The following is a 25,885-nucleotide window of genomic DNA, read 5'->3' as shown; positions in this document are numbered from 1 at the left end:
TTTTTTTTTTTGCAAATTTACGCAAATTGCAACGTGTATTATTTTAAACAAGTTCAAGAGGCAAATGAATCATAGTAAGCAAGTTCAGGGGTCAATATACCACTTTAAACAAGTTCAAGAGGCAAATGAATCATAATAAATAAGTTCAGAGGGTCAATAGGCCACTTTAAACAAATTCAGGTGGCCAATAAGTTATTTTAATCAAGTTTAGGGAGCTAACGAGACAATATGTAAGTTTAGAAAGTCAATCAACTTTTTTGGACAAATTCAGGATGTTGTTGATGTATTAAGCCTTAATTTTTTATTTTTTATTTTTTTTCCTGAAAAGAGCCTTAATTAAACATGACACTCATTGATAACAAAGATGGTACTAATAGGCTCTATTAGGTAATTATGGGCTAAACAAATTTTGGTATTTAGCGGCAACACCACAAAATAAGAAAAAATGGTGGATGACTATTATTTTCAAAATGGTACGAAAGAATAAATTAAGGTTCTAAAAGCTTAGTAAAATGTCTTTTTTACAAAAGATGCAACATTTTCCTCATTTTCTTTGTATAATTTTATGTTGACTAATTTATGTAAGTTTACTACATGCATACGCTTGTGGTGGGACCCCTCCCCGGACCCTCGCTCAGCGGGGACGCGTAATGCGACCGGGCCGCCCTTTTTTTTTTTTTTTTTACTACATGCATACGCTAGAACTAGAGCTCTAGATTTGTATAAAGACTTGAAGCTATTAACCAATTAAGACACCTTAAAAGGTAGTATAAAACTAAATAGTCATTTATACTCTATCTTATGAAGAAATAAATTAATTACTTAACAAAATTCAGGCAATTGTATTTTATGTAAATGATAATATTAAAGTTTTCTTACTTGTACTGTAATTTAATGAAGCATTCCCTAGGCGCACGTCACAGACAGGAGGAACAATACTTCCTCCTCAATCCTCTCTCCCTCGTGCAACTCAATACCTGCATTATTATCGTTCATTAGTTCTGTTCCAGATCAATGCAGAAATGCACCATTCACTTAATTACTCTGAAATTTTCTGTCATGAGTTCAACAATTTAAGTTTTTTCTTCAAGAGATTCTATCAGAATGTTGTTGCAAATTTCAGTTCATCGGCAGTTTTTATCGAAATTTACTTGAAAACACAAAAACAAAGGCTGTTGGGGTGAATTTGTATCTTAATAGATGTACATATTTTCTCCAATTCCTAGCGATTCTACTTGCAGACATTTCAAGAAAATACATTCCACACTCTACATTCTACAGTACATATTAGTAGGCACACAGCTGGATGGCCAAGAAAACAAATAGGTAACAACTAATCAAACCAACTAACTCAGTTTTTTTAATTATCATAGGCAAACAGATTTCTCACTTGAACCGTCCGATATGTAGAAAAAAAAAATCAAAGGGATGAAATCATCTTATGGATGCTTGTTCGTTGCTCTGACCAGATTTTTGACATTCGACAATCAAGACAGGTAGGACCCTCTTGACTCTTGTACAACTCCAAAACCAGAGCTCAACAGAGCTGTCAGCTTTATGCACCCCATTAAGGAGACCCTTTTCTAGCTCATGCCATGCCTACCTATTAATGTTCCATTAAATTTCTCTTAAAGAACCAATTCAACTATGAGTCTTTCTGCATCTGATAGATCCTAATAAAAACAAAACTTTAGACATGTTTGGATAACAAACGTGAAGGGATGTGTCGAACTAGAACTATTCAATGTTAACCTTCTCATACACTCTTTTAACAGCTATGCGAAACTTCCTCTATCATTAATGACATATAGAAATCAATAAAATTTGGATATGAAGGGGATTTAAAAATTGTATTTCAATGCCTACATGCTTTGAATCCTTCAGTTTCCAAGCATTATCACACTATTATCTCTGTACTCCACATAAAAAAAAAAAAAAACAAAAAATTTCATAAATATGAAGTGCATTTTAACCACAAAAAGACAGTTTTCAGGTGGTCATATACATATAATTCTTGCTGTCTACAGGTTTTAGCAGTGAAGCTTCATTTAATATTGTTGTGAACACAGTGACCGAATTATAATAATCCAATTGCACATAATTGAGAATCGTGATGTTCACAGTACCCTACCTAGGCTGTAGTTGTTGCATGGAAGTTGAGTCCGTGGCTCAATGGGGGCAGGTAGGACGCTGCTCTATGCGTCAATGTCAATTAACCTGGTCAGTAGCATAGAAACCTATTAAGACACTGTTTCACGAAGATGAGAACAAAAATATAGTGACCTTTATTGGAACTTCACAGTATATGTTAGTGCGGATTTAGCGAAAGATAAATAAACGAAAAACGAAACAGATTTTACGTGGTTCACCAACATTATGTTGGCTAGTCCACGTTCAGCGAGACCCGTTGCTTCCTGTCGTAGTGTTTAATATAGATTCAAGGCATTACGACGGTATAGTTGACAACTACATTTTTAATGGTACAAGCTCATCACCGTAGCAAAGCAAGACCTAGTATGAGATATATTTCAACCAATATGATTTAAAATCGAGAAGAAGATGAAAACATTGAAGCATCATTGTGAAGGATTGTTGGATTTTTCATTTTTGATGACGTAAACAAGATTAGTTTCAGACAGAGTTAAGTTGGAGTTGGATAGATCCTATGAACCTCTAGTCTCTCAAACATGCCCTTGAAAAAGGTGCTTCAGGCTTACTCAATTTTGTTTTACATGACATCAGTAAACAAGATTGAAATAAAATAAGGGATCTAGAGAAGAGAGAAAGGAAACATTTAATACCCTTTTTATGGTAAGCCTAGAAACCCGTTGGCAAATAAAATAATGTAACAGTCTAGAAGAATATTTTTTTCTAACGATTCTATTCAACAATTAACTACTATTTTCTTTGCTGTAGTTCTATTCTGCCACCCTATATAAGATCTCCTGATGGTTGCTGAGATATATGCCAACACTTTCTTATTCTTCCCAGGTTTCCTACTCAAAGCCTTATCGTTTTTTATACTCTTAAACTGTCATATCTCCATTTTTTGTTAAAAATAATCCTTCATTTGATCCAAGATATTGTTGGCAGGAGCATTATATTTTATATATATTTGAGCAAGATGTGGGTTTTGTGTTTTGGAGCATTGATCATTATAAGTATCACACACTGGGTTTACAAGTGGAAAAATCCCAAATGTAATGGGAAACTCCCCCCTGGTTCAATGGGACTACCGCTTCTTGGTGAGACACTTCAGTTCTTTGCTCCAAACACTTCTAATGACATTCCTGCCTTTGTCAAAGAGAGGGTTAAAAGGTAATATTGTTAAAACTTGCCAGCTTATTCAACAAGTACTTCTTGTATCATGATGATCATATTCCTCTAAATCATGTTTCTAATCAAAGTTTCTCCTGTTATTCTCAGATATGGACCAATTTTCTGTACAAATTTGGTTGGCAGACCCGTTGTCATATCGACAGACCCAGATCTCAATTACTTCATCTTCCAACAAGAGGGCAAGCTGCTTCAGAGTTGGTATCCAGAAACATTCACAGAAATTTTTGGACGACAGAATGTGGGTTCACTACATGGGTTAATGTATAAATACCTCAAGAATATGGTGTTAAATCTCTTTGGTCCTGAAAGCCTTAAGAAAATGCTTCCTGAAGTTCAACTGGCAGCAACTAAAAGATTGCAAATATGGTCTCAACATAACACTGTTGAGTTAAAAGAAGCAACTGCTAGTGTAATTTCTGAGACTCAATTCATCCATCTCTTCTTCTCCCTGTTCTTCATATCAAAAGCCTTGATAGCAATTTATTGTGACAAATGTTGTAAAAGTAATTGGAACTTTACAGATGATATTTGACCTGACTGCAAAGAAGCTGATAAGTTACGATCAAATGAATTCATCCGAGAACCTAAGGGAGAATTTTGTTGCATTCATCCAAGGATTAATCTCCTTTCCTTTGGAAGTACCAGGAACAGCATATCACAAATGTTTACAGGTAAACCAAGCTTACCCAATTATATTTGTCAAAGTCATCTCTTGCATCTTCAAATCTTAACTTATGGGTGTTAGTGGAATCTCATCCAACCTGTTTGGACACCATGTCAAGCAAATATTGTTTCAAGTGAATGCTTGCCACTTCACTGATTCACTGGATCAGTTCATGAAATGAACCTACATATCCAAAAGACATGATCTAAAACCTGGGTTTTTACTCTTCTATCTTCTCACTTCTCAGGGTAGGAAAAAGGCAATGAAAATGTTGAAGAACTTGCTGCATGAAAGACGAGCAAATCCAAGACAGCATCACCAAAGTGATTTTTTTGACTATGTACTTGAGGAACTACGGAAGGAGGGAACGATCCTCACAGAGGCAATTGTTCTGGATTTAATGTTTGTGCTACTGTTTGCTAGCTTTGAAACAACTTCTTTGGCTCTAACTATGGCTATTAAATTTCTCTCAGACCACCCCTTGGTGCTAAAGCAATTAACGGTCTGCAAAGATATATAACAAGATACACTGCATTGTGTTTCTGCAACCAGCTTCTCTAAAATGACTCATTTTATATGTCTTCACTTTTCCCCAGGAAGAGCATGAAAAGATTTTGGAAAATCGTGAACACCCTGATTCTGATATTACATGGAAAGAGTATAAATCTATGACATTTACATTTCAGGTGAGTATTATGACACCTGTTAAGTACAAATTAGTTTTACTCATGACCTCGAACTGACAATGTCAATTTGCAGTGCATTAATGAAACTGTTAGACTGGCAAATATTGTTCCAGGAATCTTCAGAAAAGTTCTCAGAGAAATCCAGTTTAAGGGTATGTAGTAAACACTACAGAAACATTTGCGACCATACTAAATCAGTTTGACATGCAGAAAATGTCACATGAAATTCAAAACATAACATGATTGGTACTGGTGCAGGTTTTACCATTCCAGCTGGTTGGGCAGTTATGGTGTGTCCCCCCGCTGTACACTTAAACCGAGAAAGATATGAAGATCCACTTGCCTTTAATCCATGGAGATGGGAGGTGCCTACAAATATTAAAATGAGTTGATCTTGAATTATATCGATGCTTTTAACGTCTGCAATTCATCTCCTCATTGCACTAAATATAATTAGTCCATACAGGGGCAAGAAATAAATGGTGCATCAAAACATTTTATGGCATTTGGAGGTGGAATGAGATTTTGCGTAGGAACAGAATTTACCAAGGTGCAGATGGCTGTATTTCTTCATTGCTTAGTTACGAAATACAGGTAATAGAAAAGTGTAAAGAGATCTGAGTCACTGTCTGCTTCTATGATATACATATATATATATATATATATATATATATAGAGAGAGAGAGAGAGAGAGAGTAACCTTTCCGCAATTTGGATTTCAGATGGCGAGCAATCAAAGGAGGAAATATCTTGCGGACTCCTGGTTTACAATTTCCAAGTGGCTATCATATTCAGCTTATGGAGAAAGAAGCAGGATTTAGCTCTACACAGTCATGATAGAAAGCTACTGCTGAAAGTACTAAAAAGCTCCAGCTTCGTGTAACACCCTGAATTGCTATTACAGATGCTGCAAAAAGGGATAGTGGTACATGCACTTCATTCTTCAAGCAGAGAATGAGCTCCAGTTTTTATCATGATCTCTCACACAGTTTTGTGCTTTAATGTAAATGCATTGAATGAATATTAAAAAAAGTCTCATGCAATATACACACTTGTTATAGTTAAATTTTACTGGTAACAGTCAGCATAAATGCTTCAGTTCACCAGTATTATGTAGCTCCTATTTAGTAAATTGTCAAACTCTTCTCTACCAGGCTCAGTTAACCAACTTCAACTCCCACATACAGACATCTCGCCTGGGAAACTCTAGATGTCTTCATAAGCAATCTATGTAATAGGTAATAACGCCCATTCACATCCCACTATAAAGCCAACAGCTTAAGCTGCGAATACAAAATGGGCCATCCTTGTGCTGTGCAAATCTTGATTGATTCACAAACATTAGTCTTCTAAATGATCCTTGTATACTTTCTTTTCTTTTCCATGTTTGTGGTGTCCAATTTTGTCATTCTCTGTTCCATCCAAGTAGACTTGCTGATTGCTTCTGGATTTCTTAGTAATCCTGTGCTTATTTTTATCCTTGTGAACATGGTGAAGATAATAGTAATAATCAGTTTCCCTTCCTGAATGATTATGCTTATGTCCTTGATGAGTACTTCTTCTTTTATGATGAGCATCATGCTTGTGGTGCCTTGCTCCAAGCTCGTGATGTCTATTAACATGAATGTGGTGATGATGGATATTAATTTTATGTCTTGTTCTATGTCCACTTCTATGGTTATCATCCCAAACATGATCTTCCCACCAGTCATACAGAGGATCAAAGAATCCTTTCTGGTGTAAAAGCCACAACAACACAAGCACTGCAATTTAAGTGTATTATTATGTTTCGCAAAAACTATTGAATTTTGAAAGCAAGCTTTGAATTAAAAGGAAATGTTTACCTATTGGGAAAATAGCCAAAAGCAAACCAAACATCACCATCCAACTCATGCATATATATTGTATGTGGCAACTGAAATCAAAGAAACTGGCGCACTTCCTTCTGCTTGCAAAAAGAACCACAAAGTAAAACTGGTTTTCTGAACATAACCCCAATAAATACATCATAATTCATTAAAGAACTCTGACAAGCATGAACTAGATTTATATATGGAGCATGAAGTGAAGAAATAGATTATGACAGTTGGAAATTCAGTGATATGTATAAATCCAATTAGAATTGTCTGCGATGAGTTTGAAACAGTATCACAAAGCATAGAGTTCTGCAACTTGAACATAATGCACAAAAAACATGATGATCATCTAACAGGACCTTATACTTGAAAGTTATTCAGTACGGGTATGCTCAAAGATTTCATAAAATATTTATTTTGATATCTGACGTTTATTCTCTATATCTCAATATGATTGTCAACCTGTACCACATCATGTGCTCCTCACTGATGTCCCTCTAACTCCATGTTTTTCCTGTTTCTCTGTTCTATATTCCATCAATTTATAATACTTTGGTTATAATAAAGAAAGCTAATATTAATAATTCAGATTGCAATTAAAAATTTCTAACAGTAATAAAAAGGACAGGGAACTGATCAATACAAACATACATCCCGCAATAACAGTAAATCTACCAACCAGCTCATGTAGCAATTCACCCTAACATTATTCAACATTTTTCTCTTTGAAATTGTATCTGGAAGGCCTTAGGTTTTGAACCTATGACAACTATCTGGTCGGTTGAGAAGTGGTAGCAATAGACCCGAGCTCAATAGGTAACTCATTAAACATTTTCTATTACTAAAAGGGCATTAATTCCAAGGAAGTCTAACAAGATACACAAAGCTGTATTTCCGACGAATCTGATTGTTCTGATGTCGCCTCTTCTTCTCTCTCCAGTCAGTTTTCTGGTGAATCTCCTTTTTGTTGACATTTTTAGCAGCCTCTTGCACGATGTTTATATTGGCATCTGCTTCTTCATTTCCGAAAAGGATTGTTGTTCCGTTGTCGTCATGTCATCTACCTTCTGCCTGTCCGATTTGTTCTTCTGGGTAGATTATGTTTAATATCCTCAAGTATCTTGAGTTTTTTACGTACTAGTGTTGGGAAGACTGAAGAGTTTCCTATTACGATTGGAGTGCATCAAGGTTCCGCACTAAGCCCATTTCTTTTTGCTATCGTTATGGATGAACTAACAAGTTCACTTCAAGATGGTATACCATGGTGCATGCTGTTTGCAGATGATATTGTGCTGGTTGATGAAACGAAAGAAGGAGTGGAGAGGAAGTTGGAACTATGGAGACAAACTCTAGAATCTAGAGGCTTTAAGTTGAGTCGAAGTAAGACAGAATATTTGGAGTGTAAGTTTAGCGGCCGTAGGAGTAGGGAGGCAGGGACAATCACCCTAGATGAGAGAGTTGTTCAGGCCTCGGATTGCTTCCGGTATTTAGGATCTATTATCCAAACGGATGGAGAAGTAGATGGAGATGTTGCTCATAGGATTAAAGCTGGTTGGTCGAAGTGGAAGAGTGCTACGGGTTTCCTTTGTGATCCCGGCATGCCTAATAGATTGAAGGGAAAATTCTACCGGACGGCTATTAGACCAGCATTGTTATATGGTACGGAGTGTTGGGCAGTGAAACACTGCCACATCCATAAGATGTCGGTGGCGGAGATGCGTATGTTGAGATGGATGTGTGGTCATACGAGAAAGGACCGGGTGCGTAATGAAATAATTAGGACAAAAGTAGGGGTCACATCTATTGAGAATAAAATGAGAGAAAACCGACTAAGGTGGTTTGGCCATGTGAGACGTAGAGCGCTTGATGCGCCGGTTAGGAGAACCGAAGAGTGGCAAAGGGATGTAGTGGTGAGGGGTAGGGGAAGACCTAAGCAAACTTGGAGGAGGGTGATCGAGAGGGATATGAGTTTACTGGGAATTGAGGAAAATATGATAGTGGATAGGACGGAGTGGAGGGAGCGAATCTGTGTCGCTGACACGACTTGATTTTCACGGTTTTATATGATGGTTCATGTTAGCCGACCCCGAATCATTTCGGGACTAAGGCTTTGTTGTTGTTGTATTTTGTTTTTAGTGGTATTGTATTAAGACTATGTAGCAAGCTGAGCATGATTAAAATTCATGTTTAAGCTTGAGAGGAAGTGTTACAGAATAAGTCAATGCAATAAAAGTAAGCATGCCTAAGGAGTATTCATCTTAAGTTTAATATATTATGTAGTCTCTCATGTATGTCTTTCTATTATCTTCCAATTTTTACATGGTATCAGAGCTTGCCCCTAGTGAGCAGTTGGCTTTTGTTCGTTAGTTTATGGGTTGAGTTTCCAGAATCTATTTTATGTGTGAAGTCTTTGTTTGGTCTGCCCTAGGGAGCAGAATGGTTTTGGGTATTTTCTGGTCACTGCAGTAGTCTCACTACCCCTCCCAGAAACTTTCCCTGCCGTCACCATTCTAGAAAGTCTGGCCACCGTATGAGAAGCATGCAGCAGCTCCATTTCCGGTGAATCTGATTGTTCCGATGTCGCCTCTTCTTCCCTCTCCAGTCATTTTATCGGTGAATCTCCTTTTTGTTGACATTTTCAGCAGCCTCTTGCACATTGTTATATTGGCATCTGCTTCTCCACTGCCGACAAGGATTGTTGTTCCGTTGTCGTCATGTCATCTACCTTTTGCCTGTCCGGATTTGTTCTTCTGGGTTGTGTCTCCCATATTATGTTTTATATCTTAAAGTATCTTGAGTTTCTTATGTTCTATTTTGTTTTGAGTGGTATTGTATTAAGACTATGTTAAATCCATGCTTCAGCTTGAGGGGAGTGTTACTGAATAAGTCAATGTAATAAATGTAAGCATGCCTAAGGTTGCCGAGACACCTAGATGGCTGTTAGTGGGGCTGCTATGTTTGCTTAATTGTAGGAATAGCTTAGAGAGAACCTTGTATAAATATGTGTATTCATCTTAAGTTTAATATATTATGTAGTCTCTCAGATTACATGGTACCCCATGTATGCCTTTCTATTTTCTCCCTATTTTTACAAGTATAATGATTTAACATATCCCAACTCTTTGAATATCTGTATCCCTTAAATACAAGATTTTAATCATTAGTATCTAAAATGAGTGTATTTAATAATGAAAATTGAAATCCAAAATTTCTGAAGGACTGCAGGGTCAAGAGTCCAGCATAAAAACATCCTCTAGTCATTTTTTTTATATAAGCATATACAAGGAAACAATATGAAACATATAAAAAAAAAAAAAAAATATAAATATGCATATGAGTTGAAAATAATGTAAGACACGGACTCTCATTCCAACACATTTCATGCACATATGTAATTTCCCCAATGGGACATGTACCTGCAAGTTTTTCCTATGATGAATTCTACCAAACCTTCCCAAAATTTGGACCAAATGCTTTCAGTAGATTCTAAGAAACCATTAACACCATCTTGCGAGGGTTGAAGTGGAGTTGTCTACAAAACATTCAATATTTAAACGTCTATAGACTAACTGAAAAGCATTAGCATATAATATAAGAATTATAGGCAACTCTATTTAACGAAGTAACGTGAGCATGAAGTCATCTAGAAAGAACAAAAGCGTATATTAAACTAGATTAGTGTCCAATTATTTCCGCAATGCAACATTCATCAATGTCTTTATAGTATTAACATGAACATAAAACTACCACTAAAACCATGCAATAAAAACAATGACAACAACAACAAAGCCTTAGTCCCGAAATGATTCGGGGAAAACCATGCAATAAAAAGAGAGAGAAAAATGCATAGTCACTCTTTTTCCATCCATTTTTAGAATGGGATTGTCATGTAACAACTGAACTAAAAGTTTAAGCTGATAGTTAAAGCTCAAGAATAGCTTTTATATTAAGCTCTGACACATCCCTTCACACGAATGCCCTCTGGGCTTGAAGGGTCCACAATACGGGCCCATCCATGTGTTGAAATTTAATCAACAAATGAGGTTGCCATGATTTGAACCCTCGACCACTTGGTCTACGAGGCTCTAATACCATGTCATGGAACCAATTGAACTAAAAGTTTAAGCTGATAGTTAAGGCTCAAGAATAGCTTTTATATTAAACTTCGCCGTACAAGATGAGTTTGGATCCACAATGACTAAATACATTTGATAACATTAATACAAATATTAGTGAAATAGATAAGGAATATAACCATACAGGATGCATCCTGCCCATCAGAAGCCTTCTATTGCATAAAACAAATATCGAAATTCAGTCAGTCATAGTTTATGTCCATATCTGGAATGGTTATCATGTTTGGATTCCTTTCAAGTTTTTTCCATTATTCTTTCATTTCTTTTTCTTGGTAGAAAGGTAGTGATGTCATCCATCAACAATGAATTGAGAGCAAGGCGATTGAAATGGTTATGCAATCTAGCTCAAATAGTAGATGCACCCGTAGATAAAGATTTAGAATAGGCGTGAAGAATGATATAAGAGCATTAATCCACTCTATAAATGTTTCCCCAGCTACATAGGGATCAAAAGATTGATAGGGCCAAACTAAGTACATTTCTAATTAAACCTTTGTTATCATATTTTGATATCCTTTTATTTCCCTTTACACTAAAAGGAAAAAGAAACAAGGTCGTAAATTTTGAGAAACTACCAAACCTGTGATCCATTGTCAAGGATGGTAGCTGTAGTAGAAAATTGGCACTCAGCTCTATCTACTTCATTAAAATTAGAATCCTTTAGTATAGCTGCATTAAAGCACAAAGATCAAGATTTCAGTCTCTTCAACCACCATTGAGAAGATAAAAAAATGTTGAAGTAAAACCCAGCATTGACTCTACCTTCACAGACATACTTTGCAGCTTGATCAGTTGTTGGGTAGAGTTTGAACCACTGAGTTGCAATTCCATTTGGCTTCATGATGAAAAATTGTTCCTGTCAAAATTGACAATTTAAATAGTATCATTTATAAACATGCAAGTAAAAGAGCGTATGGAAAAGACTAAAAAATAATAGGTGTTCTAGTGAACAAGGCTCCTGTACTGACTATTGTAGGGTTGAGACACGATAATGAAAATGCTTATACAAATACAAAGAAGTTACCTCCATAAGGGAAACACCTCTTGAGCAGTCAAACTACAATTGCAGAAATAACCAACATTTCATTATAAGTTGAAGAGGTAAAAAAAATCAACATTACAATTAAAAGTAATTATATAATCATGATGTGTCCTATCTTAGGTTGCAGTTCAGGTCCTTGCCTTCGAATCTTTGGACCTCAGTACAGTCATATTTCAAGAACTTAAACACCATAACAAGACATGACAAGCATAAAATACCGTTAAGCTGTATGATGCTTCCACTTCTCCAGTATTCTTTGCTGTGATTGTAGCAACTCCAAATTGAGTAAGGGCTTCAAATGTTGGGATAGTGACATTTAATATTTTCCCAGGGCTCCTAAAATTTACGAAAACTACCAGAAGTTATAAATAAATAAGGAAACTTTACAAATGGAAGACATCATCTTCGTGCAAGGTGTGAGATCAACTGTGCAAAAGTTCCCTCTCCAATTTTTCTAGCTGTTCAGTGAATGCTCAAAGATACCGTAAACAAGTTCTTTTTTGTCTTTCGTTTATCATGCTAAGGAAAATTTTGGAAGCTGAATTTAAGACCCTCTTGACCAATAGCTTCATTTAAAAGGACATCCTTATGTGGAATGCGCTTCTTTCAAATGTTTTCAGCGACTCATTTGGTTCTTAGGTAAGGCACCTTCTTGTGGTTGTAAGGTCCCAGGTTTCAGTTTTGAAGACAAACTCTCTAAAAAAGCAAAGGGGAAGTTGAAAAAGAGAGCCTCAAGCACTAAAGGAGCCCTTACTAGAAACACCATCCAACGTGGAAGTATTTTCCTCATTCCAATATTTTTTTATTAGAAAATCATGACAGAGTTCTAAGTTCAGAAAATCACCACATGAACATCTGTTGCTGTTCCTAGAAAAGGTAACAACCAATTAACATATGATACAAATTTATACCTGTGTGAATATGTAAGTGCTTCAACAAAAATAATTAACTGCCTATAGTGGTACGTATCAGATTACTCAAACACAAAGATTTGCATGCTTTGAGAAACTTATTGTCAATTGTTAAAAGTCACGCCTTCAAGAAATATTGTGACAAGCTTCCATATCAGCCATTTATGATAGCAATATAGTATGAATGTTTACCTTTGGAAGACAAATTCTATGTCGTCGGCTCTAAGCTCCATCAGAAGATTTGTATTAAGAACTTCAGTAATTCCTATAGAGAATGAACGAGTTCCTGCATTCTGCATTAAAATCAAAATAGCTCATGGAACTCAAGTAATGAGCATGTTATCAATATCAAATGTAAATAATTGGTGAAACGTAACTGGGTGTTGGTTTATCCTTTCAAACCTTCCTTCCAGACCATACAAGGGTAATTGTTTCCTCTCTATTCGGTTTTGATCAGCCTGAATATACAGTCTCTTATTAGTTCAACTACATGAATTATAGGAACCAAAAAGTGGAAACAGAAGGTGAAATATGACGAGCACATACTGCCATGGAACCAACTGAACTAAAAGGTGAAACTGATAGTTAAAGGTCTAATAATTTAAATTAATATCAGCCCCGAACGTGAATGCCCACTGGGCTTGAAGCGTGCACAACACAGGCTCATATTACCATGCACTGCAATTTAATCAATAAATGGGATTGCTAGGAATCAAACCCTAGATCACTTGGTCAATGAGGCTCTGATATCATATAATGGAACCAAATTAAACTAAAAGTTTAAACTAATAGTTAAGTTCCAAGAATAGTTTTTATTATTGTGCTTACACATACAAACACTACTAAGTATGGTATACTGACTTCTTTGAAGTTCCACAACTGATTATGCAAACAACTCCTAAATGCTGAAGAACAGAAGCCTGGCTGCCCTTTAAAAGCCTCATAGCTGACACCAATTTTGTTGCAGTCCACACCATCTAAGGTAAATCTGACTCTCTCAAGCAGCATCCACATTGAAAAGTTCCTCCCGAGATCTTGTGGTTTGCCAGGTGCACCCTTCCGCAACATAGAAAGGAAACTCTCAGCAATACCACATCAACGAAGATGCAATCCATATCAATAAGCAACAAATGACAAGACAATGGTCACAAGCCTACTGCCTTTTTGTTTAACTGGTGGATATGACTATAGGTTTTGAACCTAAATCCATCATTTTCCTATCAATACCATTACAATTTCACTGTAACAAACTCAGTATCAAGCCCTACATTTTCAAAAAGATACATTTAATGATAAAGAAAGGTAGTGCATGGTTAACTGGAAAGAACTGCACGTCCTTCCTCTCAAGATAATGGAAATTGATAGTAATCATATCCGTAAAGGAAGCACACCTGCCTAGGAATAACTAGGTAGAAGTCTTCGAAAGAAGGAAGGCTTGTATACCCAACAAAATCTCCAATAAGATTAACCCTTAGAAAATTATCCTTGGAGATTGCAGTTCTATTTTCAGGGCCCACTATCACTTCCTGCCAAAAAAACAAAGACGAGGAAGTTATTCCATTTATGAATATATCATTATTTTCAATCCACCAGTACAATACAATACAACAACAACAAAGCCTTAGTCCCGAAATGATTCGGGGTCGGCTAACATGAACCATCATGTTATGTGCCCGCGAATAGGATCTCGTCACAGGTCTGTTCACCGGAAAATTCCTTCGAATTCCCTTGTTGCTCCTGTTCTTCGTAGAACCTATTTTGAAAACTCAATAGCGATTTGTGAGAGATCGCTAAAACTCCCTGTATCAATTTCTGATTTAAAATTCTCGATATGTTTATTCGATGAAAATCCCCCTTTTATAGAGGTACAATGATTCCTGATCAATAAGGTATCCTATCCCAACTAGGATTCTACCCAAAGTAGGATTCTAACCGATAAATACTAAAGACATTCCTAAATAATAAAACTCCTAAATAACAAAAGACTTTTAAATAATAATAAAAACAAGTAAATCTGCCTAATTAATAAAAGACTCCTAAATAATAAAGACTCTTAAGTAATAAAAATCACTAACTAATAGAAAATAAAACCAACGATCACAACATTTCTTCCCTCTTCGAATAGAGCTTGTCCGCAAGCTCGAATTTAGGAAGGAATTCATATTTGTCATCCTCCTTCGTCCTCTGGTTCGTCCATCAAAAGGCAGAAGAGTTTCTTACACTTATGTCTTGGTGAGTAAAGTTCATCGCAATTAAAACACAGCCCTCGAGCCCTACGGTCTGCCATTTCAGTTTGGGACAGCCTTTTGATTGGAGGCAGAGTGTTGTTACTCATGTTTGATGTTGTTGAGGTGTTACTCGCACAAGTCTTTTGATCATTGACGTTGGTTTGAATCGAGGGTGACTTGAGCCCCTTTGGGACTACCCATGAAGAATTGGCTTGCCCCATGCTTAATCCTTGGCTGATTAACAACTTCCTCTCAAAAGCCCTGGCGAAATTCATGGCAGTAACTAGATTTGGAGGATTTTGCATCTCCACATCCATCCTTAAGGTTTCAGATAACCCAGCAGTAAAGAAGTCAACTTGTTGTTCAGCCCTCACAGACACAGCCCTCGCCAGAAGCGTTTGAAATTGTTCCTGGTACTCTTCCACCGTTCCGGTTTGTCGAAGGTTAGTTAATTCACCCAATGGATTACTGCTCAATGGTGGCCCAAAACGCAGCAAACAATAGGACTTGAACTGGGCCCAAGTGAGTCCGGACTCCTCTTGTTCGAGTCGGTAGTACCATAATTGTGCTTCTCCTGTCATGTGAAAAGCAGCTAACCCTACCTTCTCTCTTTCGTCTGTACTTTGATTGCTGAAAAATTGCTCACAGCGGTACAACCAGCCTAAAGGATCCTCCTTTCCGTTGTAAGAGGGAAACTGAAGTCGGGTATATTTTGGAACTGTGTTTGAATTTCGGTGACCTGTTGTCTCTGATTCCTTGCTTCCAGTTGCAGCTCCACCCTCAGGTTCCTTTCCTTTTCCCAAAAGGTGTAACTCCAGCATACGTTGGATTCCTTTCATGCCTTCTTTTAACTCCCGCAACTCGTGGCTAAATTTTTTATCAGATTCGGTTAGCCGGCGATCCAGATCCTGAACCTTGGCTGTCCATTGCTCAAAATCACCCATGACGATAGGCTCTGATACCAATTTGTTATGTGCCCGCGAATAGGATCTCGTCACAGGTCTGTTCACCGGAAAATTCCTTTGAATTCCCTTGTTGCTTCTATTCTTCGTAGAACCTATTTTGAAAACTCAATAGCGATTTGTGAGAGATCGCTAAAACTCCCTGTATCAATTTCTGATTTAAAATTCTCGATATGTTTATTCGATGAAAATCCCCCTTTTATAGAGGTACAATGATTCCTGATCAATAAGGTATCCTATCCCAACTAGGATTCTACCCAAAGTAGAATTCTAACCGATAAATACTAAAGACATTCCTAAATAATAAAACTCCTAAATAACAAAAGACTTTTAAATAATAATAAAAACAAGTAAATCTGCCTAATTAATAAAAGACTCCTAAATAATAAAGACTCTTAAGTAATAAAAATCACTAACTAATAGAAAATAAAACCAACGATCACAACACATCATATAAAACCGTGAAATCAAGTCGTGTCAGCGACACAAATTCGCTCCTCCACTCCGTCCTATCCACTACCATATTTTCCTCAATTCCCAGTAAACTCATATCACTCTCGATCACCCTCCTCCAAGTTTGCTTAGGTCTTCCCCTACCCCTCACCACTACATCCCTTTGCCACTCTTCGGTTCTCCTAACCGGCGCATCAAGCGCTCTACGTCTCACATGGCCAAACCACCTTAGTCGGTTTTCTCTCATTTTATTCTCAATCCACCAGTACAATAAACCAAAATAAATAAATAAATAAATAAAGAGGTATCAAAACAAAATGCAAATGTCAAATTCTACTTAAATAGCAAAGGTATAATATTCATATCTAATGGCCATGTAACTCATTATCAGAAAATAAAGTTAAAAGGTGGGTTTTAATTAAATAAGGAATACTATGCCATGACAGGGGCTGGGTTAGGCAAGAGGAAGAGAAAATAGATGAAGTTTTGGGATAAAACAATTAGAAATAAGAAGAATTGGTCTTTACTGCAATGTTTGATTGCATAATAAACCCAGCCAAAAGAAGCATTTATTTGAGTACGAATCGCAATCCAACAATTACATTATATATAAATCAGATGGGAAAATGCACATATCCAGTTTTAGGCATGTGATAGGAGGAACTAAAAAAAAAAGCTTCAATAAGCAACTTCAGAGCAAAAATCGGGTGCTTCAGTAAGTAGGAAAATAAAGCATAAGCATATACATATCGGCATTTCATTATCTGGAGAAACAACATACCGAAACTTTATATTTTGTTTTCACCTCAATTCGAACACTAAATCCAATTGATTGCTGCCCAATTCCGAAAACATGGAACCTAAGTAAATGTTAACTATTAGTTCTGGGGCATAATAATCCAAGACGGGCACAAATTTAGAATACAAAATTTTGATGAGGCAGTTAAGCAGTGTTACAAAATAAGTCAATGTAATTGATGAATAGCATGCCTAAGGCTGTTGAAGAGTCGTTGGGGCATGCTTAGGCTGTTCGCAGGGTAGGATCAATATGTCTCCTTGATTGTAGGAGTTGCCAAGTAAAATATTCATGTAGGCTCTCAATCTACATGGTATCCTATGGATTTCTCTCTATTTAACATGGTATTAGAGCCTTGTATTTGGCTTCTGTTTGGGTTTCTGGGAGCAGAATTTATGGGTTTCTGCCTTCTGAGCAGACTGTCTGGACCTAGAGTTCCAAGTCTAAGTTCTTCCGCCGCGCTGTTTACGACCTGCCTCTCCGGTTAGTTTTCTGGTGAATATCCATTTGTGTTGATGTTGCTGGAAGCCTCTTGCAGTGATGTTTCAAATGGGTTCTGCTTTTCCGTTTCCGACGAGGATTGTTGTTCCGTTGCTGTCTCATTGTCTACCTTCTGCCTGAGTAGCACCTCCCTGACTAAATTTTATATTCTACAGCATGTTTTTCTTTTGTTTTCGGTTCTATTATCTTCAAGACTATGTTATCTGTATCTAAAGCAAGCTGTGCTTGAGAGGGAATGTTACAAAATAAGTCAATGTAATTAATTAACAGCATGCCTGAGGCTGTTGAAGGGCTGTTGGGGCATGCTTAGACTGCTTGTAAGGTCAATATGTCTCCTTGATTGTAGGAGTAATATCACTAGTTACTTGTATATATGTGTGTATTGCTACCAACTAAAATATTCATGTAAACTCTCAATCTACATAGTCTTCCATGGATTTCTCTCTATTTTCATGGTCTATAACAAGCAGAATACATAAAGCCGTAAACCACTATTTGAAACTCTGATCCATTAATTCAAGGCAATATATGATTATTCCAGTACTAGAAACTCCACTGATCCTAAAGCTAAACTTTCAAATACTCTACAACACATATACAAAGTCTTGCCCAATAAATGCATATGTTAATCAAAACAGAAAATCGTTTGAAGTGCAAATACAGCATTACATGCTGACATATTACTTTCACTATTTCAACAGGATTTTGTAGAAAGGAAGTATCAAAGTAAAACCAGTAGCAAGAAAGACATACCAATCACCTGGAAATCTGACACAATGTGCAGTATTACGCTTTCCACCACTGACTAAATTTTTCACTGATCAAAGCAAAATCAATTATGATGAAATGCAATCTTTATACAAAGTATTAAATTTAAGAATGCTAAATATTACAGGATCACTTACACCAGTTATCACAGCTTGAAGGTATTCGCCGTTGAGGCCCACAAGGACAACAAGTTGGCTAATCACAAGAAATGAAGATGAAAGAAAAAAAAAGAAAGACATACGAAGCTTATATTATATGATCAATTTAGTTAAGACTAATATAGACTATTTTCCAAGAAAGCATCAACCATTAACTTTTAAGTATATGCTAAGACAAACTGTCACACGAGTAAAATGGATGTATTAGTACCCCACATAAGAAAGCTAATACACATATATGGAAATAGCAATTTATAAGACCTTCAAAAGTGAAAAATTCCACCTCAGTATACTCAATAATGTGACCGTTTTCATCCCGCAACCTAGAATATAGTAACAAGAATAGGTGAGTTCAGAAATTTAGATATGCAAAAGAATGAATTAAATAATCTCTTTATTTCTAGATGATCCTTCACACAAAAGGTTTAGTTACTATTCCACCTCAGTATACTCAATAATGCACCCAACAATATTACTTGAAATATAAGTCTTGCTTACAAGGAAGATTAATTCGAGAGCTCAAGCCAAATGGGTGGGGGAAGAGAAAGGGAAAAGAATGCTGGGAAGAAAACTAGATGACTCAATGACAGCTATGTCATGTTTTGAGCACTGATTCGTATAGAAAAAGAAGGGTTGGATGATGGCTTCAAAGAATCACAAAGAGACAGAAAATAATAAATATGAGTAGCCTTTCAAAGAGATTAATATTCTCCCTTCAACCCAATTCTAACACATCTTTTATTTCTTTTGTGATTGCTTGGAGAAAACTGAACACATCATGCTAACAAGATCTAGACCAATTCCAACTGCCACAGAGCAATCACTAATGCAATATGAAATGAATTATTTTGCACAAGCGTTAAAAAGTAAAAGTTCACAGAGAAAATATGACTCTCAAAAACAATATAACTATAAGACTACTTGCCTCTCGCATATCTTCACAACACCTTTGCCAGCATTTGGCTCACATTTGCGTGTTTCCGCATAGTATTCTTCAGGTTTATAAGCAACATCCTGAATATCAATCCAGAAATAATATGGAATCATAATCAAAGTAAACTTGATTACTTAATGGAATAGATAAGGAATGTAGGCAACTGAATCATATACCAATCTCCGATATAACAATTATCAACATGATAAGCTTGCATAAAAAAAAAAAAGGGCGGCCGCGTCCCCGCTGAGCGAGGGTCCGGGGAGGGGTCCCACCACAAGGGTGTATTGGGGGCAAGCCTTCCTTGCCAATTTAATTGGCAAGAGGGTCACACGGCAATAACGTTTTACCGTTGCGCCAAGGCTCGCCCTCTTTTAAAAGTTTGGGGGTGCAACACGAGGACTTCCCAAGAGGTCACCCATCTTAGTACTACTCTCGCCCAAGCACGTTTAACTTCGGAGTTCTGATGGGATCCGGTGCATTAGTGCTGGTATGATCGCACCCTGATAAGCTTGCATACTTGTAATATTTAAGAAATCCAAATAGAAACGTACGCGTATATACGATAGCTCATACTGCGCATAAGCAGACGATTTATTGATAGTTATCAACGGTGGTATTCGCAATGTTTTCATGTTGCTGGTCGAATCCTCCACCTCCACTATCTCCGCCACAATTGACGCCTCTCCCCCACTCTAAACAAGAAAAAAAAATCAATTGCAAAAATATAGAAGAAAAGAAAAAGAAGGGGATACAACTATTTCCTGATTAACTATGAACTTCCTTTGAAAAAAGCACTTATCTGCATTTCTAATTAGGCTTTTTTTGAAAGAAAAAAAAATATAGTAAAATGTAACTTACTGAACCGCTAGGAACGGCCAAGTTTAAGACGATTTTGGAAGTGCAATTAAGCGCACTAGAATCAGAGCCCTTCTCGCATTTTTCAAGCTTCGATTTCGATAGAATCTCTACTCCATCAACAGTTCCCACACTTAAATAACTCGCCAAGCAACAGAAAATCAACATTATCGCTTGCGCCTCCATTATTTGTCTTCTTAAACCAATTTCCTTCTTATTTTTTGAACTGAAAGCGTCTGCAATAAAGTGGAGCGAATTTGGCGGGATTCATTTCGGTTTTCAAAAACCAATAGAGAAAGAAAGAAAGAAAGAAAAAAGAATCTGCTGTTAACGGTTACATGTACTTGCATATCTCCCTCTACTATGCCAGTGAAGTGTCTACAAGGAAATTGAATTTTGGAAAGCGGAAACGACAGCGCTTCCTGTCTCTGTAATCCGCAGCCTAAGTAAACCTGATAATTGGATCATAAGGCGTAAGTCCTAACTCTCTTATCCTGGGCCCATGAAGTAAGTGGAAGGATTCCAACATTAATATCATAATTAATTATAAAATTACAATTTAGACCCACGGATTTTTTATTTGATTGCGTAACTATTGTTTGAATAAATATAATACATTATATTATTATTTTTTATATATTATAAATTTAAATCATAATTTAAAAATTTTAAATTTCAGTTTTTTGTTTACAAAATTTTAAATTTCAGTTAATAAAATATAAATTAAAAAATATATTCTAAACTTCTAATTTTTAAAATATATTAAAATATTAATTTTACTAGTTTGATATAATTTAAAATTATTATTTAATATAATTGTAGATAATTTCTTAAAGCCAAAAGGCACCATTAGGCCCTTGATATATTCAAAATTTATATATTTAGTCTCTGATCTATTATTTGGTTATATTTCGTTCCTCATATATCCCCATTAGTTAAATCACACTCAAAATGGATGGAAAGTTAACTGAGGCTGATTCTGTTAATCTAGGGTGGTATTAGTAAAAATTCCAAAAGATCATTGAATCTAAAAGGATATTTTATGTAATTATGTAATTAAATTATAGTATACTGCCACAAGACTTTAGGCTGCTTGTAGGGTAGATATGGATTGCTTGTAGGATAGAGTTCACATTGACTTTAGAGGTAGATCCAATAATATATATATATATATATATATATATATATATATATATATATATATATATATATATATGCGCGCGCGCGCGCTCATGTAAGATAAAGTGTTGTGAAATACCAAATACATGAAATTACATGGTATCAGAGCCTTAGGTGCTCTAATTTTGTTTTTGGGTTTCTGGGTAGTATTTTCCAGGGAAGAAGAGTTGAGTTTGGTTTCTGGGTAGTATTTCCCAAGGAAGAACTTGGGTCTCTTGAGCATTTTTTTTAGGTTTCAGTTTATCTCACCACATGTCTCAGTCACCTTCTTCGCCTCCGACCGGCCACGTTCCGAAATTCGACCACCGTCTGACCTGCGCGTGAGACTCACGCGCCACCGCACCTTCCTGCTCCGCCACCACGCGTCGGCGCGTGACAGCGCGTGTGACCTCCTCTGTCGCGCCGTTTTGCATTCCCGGCGTCGGAATTCCATTTCCGGCCACCCTGTTCTCTCACAGTTTCCAGGAAAGTCCTTCTTTGAACCCTCTGTTCTCCTTCTCTCTCGGTTTAGCGTGTATTAACTTGTGGCTTGTTAGTGCTGTTTATTTCTTTTTTTTAATTTAAGTGTACTGCTGAAAAAAAAAACAGAAAAAAATGGAAAATCCAAAAAAAAGAAAAGGAAAACACAAAAAAAAAAAAGAGAAAACAAAAATACAGTTTTTTAAATGGCAGAAGTAGGTGAAAGAAAATTGTCACCGAATTCACATTAGGTTCTTTCAAAATTACGGATAGGAAATTACTTGGGAGTCAAAACTATACTCAGTGGCAACACACTATACGTATGTTTGTCAATAATGTAGATTTAGAAGACCATTTAACTGGTAATCCCCCACCTAAAACAAATGTTGATGCTCGTAAGAAATGGTTAATGGAGGATTACAAACTGTTTAATCAAATCCAAAACACTCTCGATCCCACTGTTGATGATGTTGTAACTCACTGTGAAACTGTCAAGGAGTTACGGGAATATCTGGAGTTTCTTTATGCTAACAAAAAGGATATGTCTCATCTTCATATGTTACTGTTAAAAATTTATCGTGCAGAACAAAAAAAAATCGCTTTCTTCTGTAATATTACACTGAGGTGAAACAGGCATACGAGGAAGAGAACAGTATGTTCCCAATTATATCTGATGTGAAACAAATGCAAGCACAGAAGGAGCGTGTTGTTGTTCAGTGCTTTTTGGTGGGTTTAGGTCCTGAATATGATGTGGCCCGTACACAACTGTTGACGAGTGGCACACTTCCATCCTTCGCGGAAGTCTATTCCCGGTTACTCAACGTCTGTAAGGATGGTGTAATGGGTTCTAGTTCGTTGTCTTCTGACACAGTAGCATTGGTAAGCAATGCCAATCAAGGTCGTATAGGTGGAGACAATACTCTTCCCAGTGGTAACCGTAGCTCCCGCCCGTACTTGTTATCATTGTGGGGGAGAAGGGCATGTTAAGAAACATTGTTGGAAATTACATGGTAGACCGCCTCAATACTCGGGACCGAATGCTCCTAGGAGATCAGCCAATATTGCAACTCATGATGTATCGTCCCCACCCCATCCTTTGTCACCATTTCTGCGGATGAGTATGCTCGGTTTCAGCAGCTTTCTACGACTTATGATGCAGCATAACCATCAACCTCCACCTCTGTTTCAACTGATCCAGGTAATCCTGCTGCATGTCTATCCACCTCCTCTCGTAGTTGGGTTATTGACTCTGGTGCTACAGACCATATGACCGGCAACACAGGTATCCTTTCTTCTTTTCAACATCTGACCAATTTATCATCTGTTATGTTAGCCAATGGCTCAAGTGCTTCTGTAATTGGACAAGGGACAGCTCACCCAACATCTACTATTTCTTTATCAATTGTTTTATGTTTACCCCATTTTCCTCTAAACTTATTATCTGTCAGCCAACTTACCAAGACTCTTAACTGTTGTGTTGTTTTCTATCCTACCCATTGTTTTTTTCAGGATCTTGGGACGAGGTAGATTATTGGTAGAGGGAACCTGGTGAATGGATTGTATGTACTTGATTCAACTTTTCGACAGGTGCCAAGATCCATTGCCTGCACAAGCGCCTCTCTTTTACAACTTCACTGTCACTTTGGTCATCCATCTTTTCCAGTTTTGCGAAAATTATGTCAGAGTCTTCCGTGTGATTGTACTCTAGAATGTGAGGCTTATCAGTTTGCTAAGCATCATAGAGTTTCATATCCTCCGCGAATCAATAAACGTGTCGATTCTCCCTTTTATTTGGTGCACACTGATGTATGGGGTCCATGTCCTGTTGTGTCCAAACTTGGTTTCCGTTATTTTGTAACCTTTGTTGATGATTATTCTCGTGTTACTTGGCTTTATCCTATGAAATCTCGTTCAAAATTATTTACTGTCTTTTGTGCCTTTCATGCTGAGATTCGCACACACTTTAACAAATCCGTTTGTATTTTTGCGAAGTGACAATGCTAAAGAGTATGTATCTAACACATTTTAATCATATCTTTCTCATCATGGTATTATTCATCAGACGTCTTGCATCGTTACCCCTCAGCAAAATGGTGTTGTTGAACGTAAGAACCATCACTTATTAGAAGTTGCTCGTGCACTATTGTTTCATATGCAGGTTCCTAAAGTTTTTTGGACAGATGCGGTGTCCACTGCCTGTTTTCTCATCAACCGTATGCCCTCTTCAGTCCTCGATGGTCAGATTCCATACTCCCTTCTATTTCCCTCGTCTTCTTTATTTCCTCTCGCACCACGTGTTTTTGGGTGTACTTGTTTTGTTCAAGACATGCGACCACAAGTCTCCAAACTTGATCCCAAATCAATCAAATGTATCTTTGTAGGTTATTCTCGGATTAAAAAAGGGTATCGTTGCTACTCTCCTTCATTGGGTCGTTATTTGGTGTCTGCTGATGTTACGTTTTTTTAAAACACTTCTTTCTTTAGTCGTGAATCCACTCCTTCTGTTAATGTGTCAAGTCCTGTTGATGATGATTATCTTGTTTACACTGTGAGTGAGCAGGTGGTTTCTGCTCCTTCCCGCCCGATTATCCGTCACATTTATTCTCGGCGCACGCATCCCTCAAGTGCTACAGCTCCACCTGATCTAGTTGTCAGTGTTCCCCCTCCTGCTCCGTCTCTAGATCCTTCCCCGTCTTCAGATCCTAGTCTTGAACTTCCTATCGCTCTCCACAAAGGTACTCGCCAATGCACTTACCCAATTTCTTCATTTGTATGTTATGATGCGTTATCTGAAGGAAAATAGGCTAACGTATAGCAGCGGAAATGTAAAAATTTAACCAATTTCCATTAACCCCAAGATCCGTTAATCATTATTTCATATAAAGAGGGATAAAAGAAATACCTTTCAGAAGTTCTATCTACCGTTGCAAACGAAGTGCCCACAACTCTTACTTCGAGTTCCCGAGCACAAAACAAAAATAATTGAAGATCAAGTTAGAATCAACCGTTTATAACAACCAAAGTAGATTGTCTCTAATTAATCAACACAAGATCAAGGATAAAGAGAAAGAGATGAAAATCAATTGAACGGAAGGAAGCGATAGATAATCTCGTCCTCGAACAGGGGGGTCGAAATTCTCTCTCTTGATTTGCCTTAGGGTATTTCGAAAATAGCATGTAGGGGAGTATTTATAATCTCTTGTATCTAATCCCTAGTTAGATAGAATTAGGTTACTGAATAAGAATTTAATTCGGAATAGAATTCTTAATTATTATCTATTAATATATCTAAATATAAAAGATAATAATAATAACCTTATTGGATAATAATGGGAGTAATATAATCTAATTAAAACTCCTAACTTATTTATCCTTTAATTAATTTAATTCATAATCCCAATCTAATTAGAATTGATAAAATCAAATTAATTATTTATGTATCTAATATACATAAAAATCGCCCCCCCCCTTAATAATTGGGCCTTATTGGGCTCAGTTGGGCTTCCGTCAATTAATTAACATTTGTCTCTCTTTTGGGTTCCAAGTCTTATGTGTGACCCATTAGGTTCTTATTGCTTCTAGCCGTATGCAACTATTAAATTTAATTTTCAAAGAATTATATATTTAATCTTTGCATAACGGAATGATGTACAAAGAATGTGATTAGCAAGTCCGTAATCATTCCCCCAGAGCTATAAGAAGACAGGTTGATTCTGTCGTTGACCTTTCCGTATTAGTTACAGTATAATTCGATCCTTTATCAACTACATCCTTGAACTGAATCTTATGACTATGGATAATGTCAAGTCACATATAGCGAGACGTTCGTTTTACTTGTACAGGCCGAGTCAACTCCAATTAGATAGGTTAAGAGAAATCTGCATTTCTATCTTAAGTTATCACCTTGCAAGGATTTAGAGTCAAGTCTTCCACAAGCGATCCATGGACATATCTC

General features: G+C 36.8%; 3 protein-coding genes, 1 long non-coding RNA gene and 1 other non-coding gene across 6 annotated transcripts; 2 read left to right on the top strand and 3 right to left on the bottom strand.

Annotated features, from left to right (window-relative positions):
- Positions 1–873: 873 nt before the first annotated feature.
- Positions 874–5,133, bottom strand: LOC136210730 (uncharacterized). The gene is made up of 3 exons (XR_010678180.1): positions 4,955–5,133; positions 2,132–2,217; positions 874–977 (listed from the first exon to the last, which is right to left on the bottom strand). It is a non-coding gene; the product is annotated as an uncharacterized lncRNA (long non-coding RNA).
- On the top strand, positions 3,120–5,526 carry LOC136210729 (cytochrome P450 87A3). The gene is made up of 9 exons (XM_066002110.1): positions 3,120–3,318; positions 3,427–3,748; positions 3,861–4,010; positions 4,251–4,505; positions 4,600–4,689; positions 4,763–4,841; positions 4,948–5,054; positions 5,156–5,283; positions 5,412–5,526. The coding sequence occupies exons 1-9, from the start codon at positions 3,125–3,127 to the stop codon at positions 5,524–5,526; spliced, it is 1,440 nt and encodes a 479-aa protein (XP_065858182.1). The 5' UTR covers positions 3,120–3,124.
- A 20-nt stretch (positions 5,527–5,546) lies between these two features.
- LOC136210727 (protein HAPLESS 2-like) lies at positions 5,547–20,664 on the bottom strand. Of its 2 annotated transcripts, XM_066002108.1 has the most exons (18): positions 20,296–20,664; positions 19,989–20,129; positions 19,426–19,514; positions 18,784–18,823; positions 18,480–18,537; positions 18,328–18,391; positions 17,059–17,137; positions 14,026–14,160; positions 13,496–13,690; positions 13,012–13,092; positions 12,827–12,927; positions 11,942–12,059; positions 11,706–11,738; positions 11,444–11,537; positions 11,262–11,350; positions 9,962–10,077; positions 6,534–6,634; positions 5,547–6,452 (listed from the first exon to the last, which is right to left on the bottom strand). In XM_066002108.1, exons 1-18 carry the CDS (start codon positions 20,476–20,478, stop codon positions 6,031–6,033), a joined length of 2,139 nt encoding a protein of 712 aa, XP_065858180.1. In that variant the 5' UTR covers positions 20,479–20,664; the 3' UTR covers positions 5,547–6,030. The 2 variants fall into 2 exon arrangements, with proteins under 2 accessions (XP_065858180.1, XP_065858181.1); XM_066002109.1 differs by lacking the exon at positions 13,496–13,690.
- LOC136213896 (uncharacterized) lies at positions 6,702–8,999 on the top strand. Its single transcript, XM_066002849.1, has one exon. It carries the CDS (start codon positions 7,769–7,771, stop codon positions 8,591–8,593), a length of 825 nt encoding a protein of 274 aa, XP_065858921.1. The 5' UTR covers positions 6,702–7,768; the 3' UTR covers positions 8,594–8,999.
- On the bottom strand, positions 19,820–19,938 carry LOC136214774 (5S ribosomal RNA). The gene has a single exon (XR_010681846.1). It is a non-coding gene; the product is annotated as a 5S ribosomal RNA (ribosomal RNA).
- Positions 20,665–25,885: the final 5,221 nt, after the last annotated feature.

Source organism: Euphorbia lathyris, chromosome 1 (assembly GCF_963576675.1).
Source record: "Euphorbia lathyris chromosome 1, ddEupLath1.1, whole genome shotgun sequence".
NCBI lineage: Eukaryota > Viridiplantae > Streptophyta > Magnoliopsida > Malpighiales > Euphorbiaceae > Euphorbia > Euphorbia lathyris.
The sequence above is the reverse complement of the archived record's forward strand: the minus strand, read 5'-3'. Positions and strand labels throughout refer to the sequence as shown.

Excerpts from the sequence above, each read along its gene's own strand:
- LOC136210729 (XM_066002110.1), top strand. The coding sequence starts at position 3,125 with ATGTGGGTTTTGTGTTTTGGAGCATTGATCATTATAAGTATCACACAC. Across the intron at positions 3,749-3,860 it reads TAAAAGAAGCAACTGCTAGT|ATGATATTTGACCTGACTGC; the intron begins GTAATTTCTGAG and ends GGAACTTTACAG. Across the intron at positions 4,842-4,947 it reads CAGAGAAATCCAGTTTAAGG|GTTTTACCATTCCAGCTGGT; the intron begins GTATGTAGTAAA and ends GTACTGGTGCAG.
- LOC136210727 (XM_066002108.1), bottom strand. The coding sequence starts at position 20,478 with ATGGAGGCGCAAGCGATAATGTTGATTTTCTGTTGCTTGGCGAGTTAT. Across the intron at positions 18,538-18,783 it reads ACATTATTGAGTATACTGAG|CCAACTTGTTGTCCTTGTGG; the intron begins GTGGAATTTTTC and ends TCTTGTGATTAG. Across the intron at positions 6,453-6,533 it reads TTTGGCTATTTTCCCAATAG|TGCTTGTGTTGTTGTGGCTT; the intron begins GTAAACATTTCC and ends CTTAAATTGCAG.
- LOC136213896 (XM_066002849.1), top strand. The coding sequence starts at position 7,769 with ATGGATGAACTAACAAGTTCACTTCAAGATGGTATACCATGGTGCATG.